This window comes from Cucurbita moschata, unplaced genomic scaffold (assembly GCF_002738365.1).
Source record: "Cucurbita moschata cultivar Rifu unplaced genomic scaffold, Cmos_1.0 Cmo_Scf00035, whole genome shotgun sequence".
NCBI classification, from domain to species: domain Eukaryota; kingdom Viridiplantae; phylum Streptophyta; class Magnoliopsida; order Cucurbitales; family Cucurbitaceae; genus Cucurbita; species Cucurbita moschata.
In genome coordinates this window covers 1,714,183-1,714,518 of record NW_019268551.1, presented here as the reverse complement: position 1 = coordinate 1,714,518, position 336 = coordinate 1,714,183, and the positions used below count along the sequence as shown (strand labels likewise).

The 336-nt window shown below is 39.0% G+C and overlaps 1 protein-coding gene across 1 annotated transcript in view; it reads left to right on the top strand.

Annotated features, from left to right (window-relative positions):
* LOC111430982 (exopolygalacturonase-like) overlaps positions 1 to 336 on the top strand; it is a 1,667-nt gene that overhangs the window by 631 nt on the left and 700 nt on the right. Inside the window, exon 3 of the mRNA XM_023067456.1 lies at positions 13 to 258. Within this exon, the coding sequence (XP_022923224.1) occupies positions 13 to 258 (246 nt within the window). The remainder of the gene's footprint in view (positions 1 to 12; positions 259 to 336) is intronic.

Below are 336 nucleotides of genomic sequence, written 5' to 3'. Positions count from 1 at the left end.
TTTTTTTTACAGAGTTTGAAGTTCAGCTTTGTAAAAGATTCAATTGTGAGGGACATAACGTCAAAAGACAGCAAGAATTTTCATGTCAATATCCTAGGTTGTAAGAATCTTACTTTCGATCACGTGACCATAAATGCACCGGGGAATAGTATTAATAGTGATGGAATTCACATGGGTCGTTGTGATGGAGTTAATATCATCAATTCAGTTATTGGTACTGGTGATGATTGTATCTCACTCGGAGATGGAAGCAGACAGGTAACAGTTACGAACGTGACGTGTGGACCTGGACACGGCATAAGCGTAGGAAGTCTAGGACAATATCTTGTTGAAGAA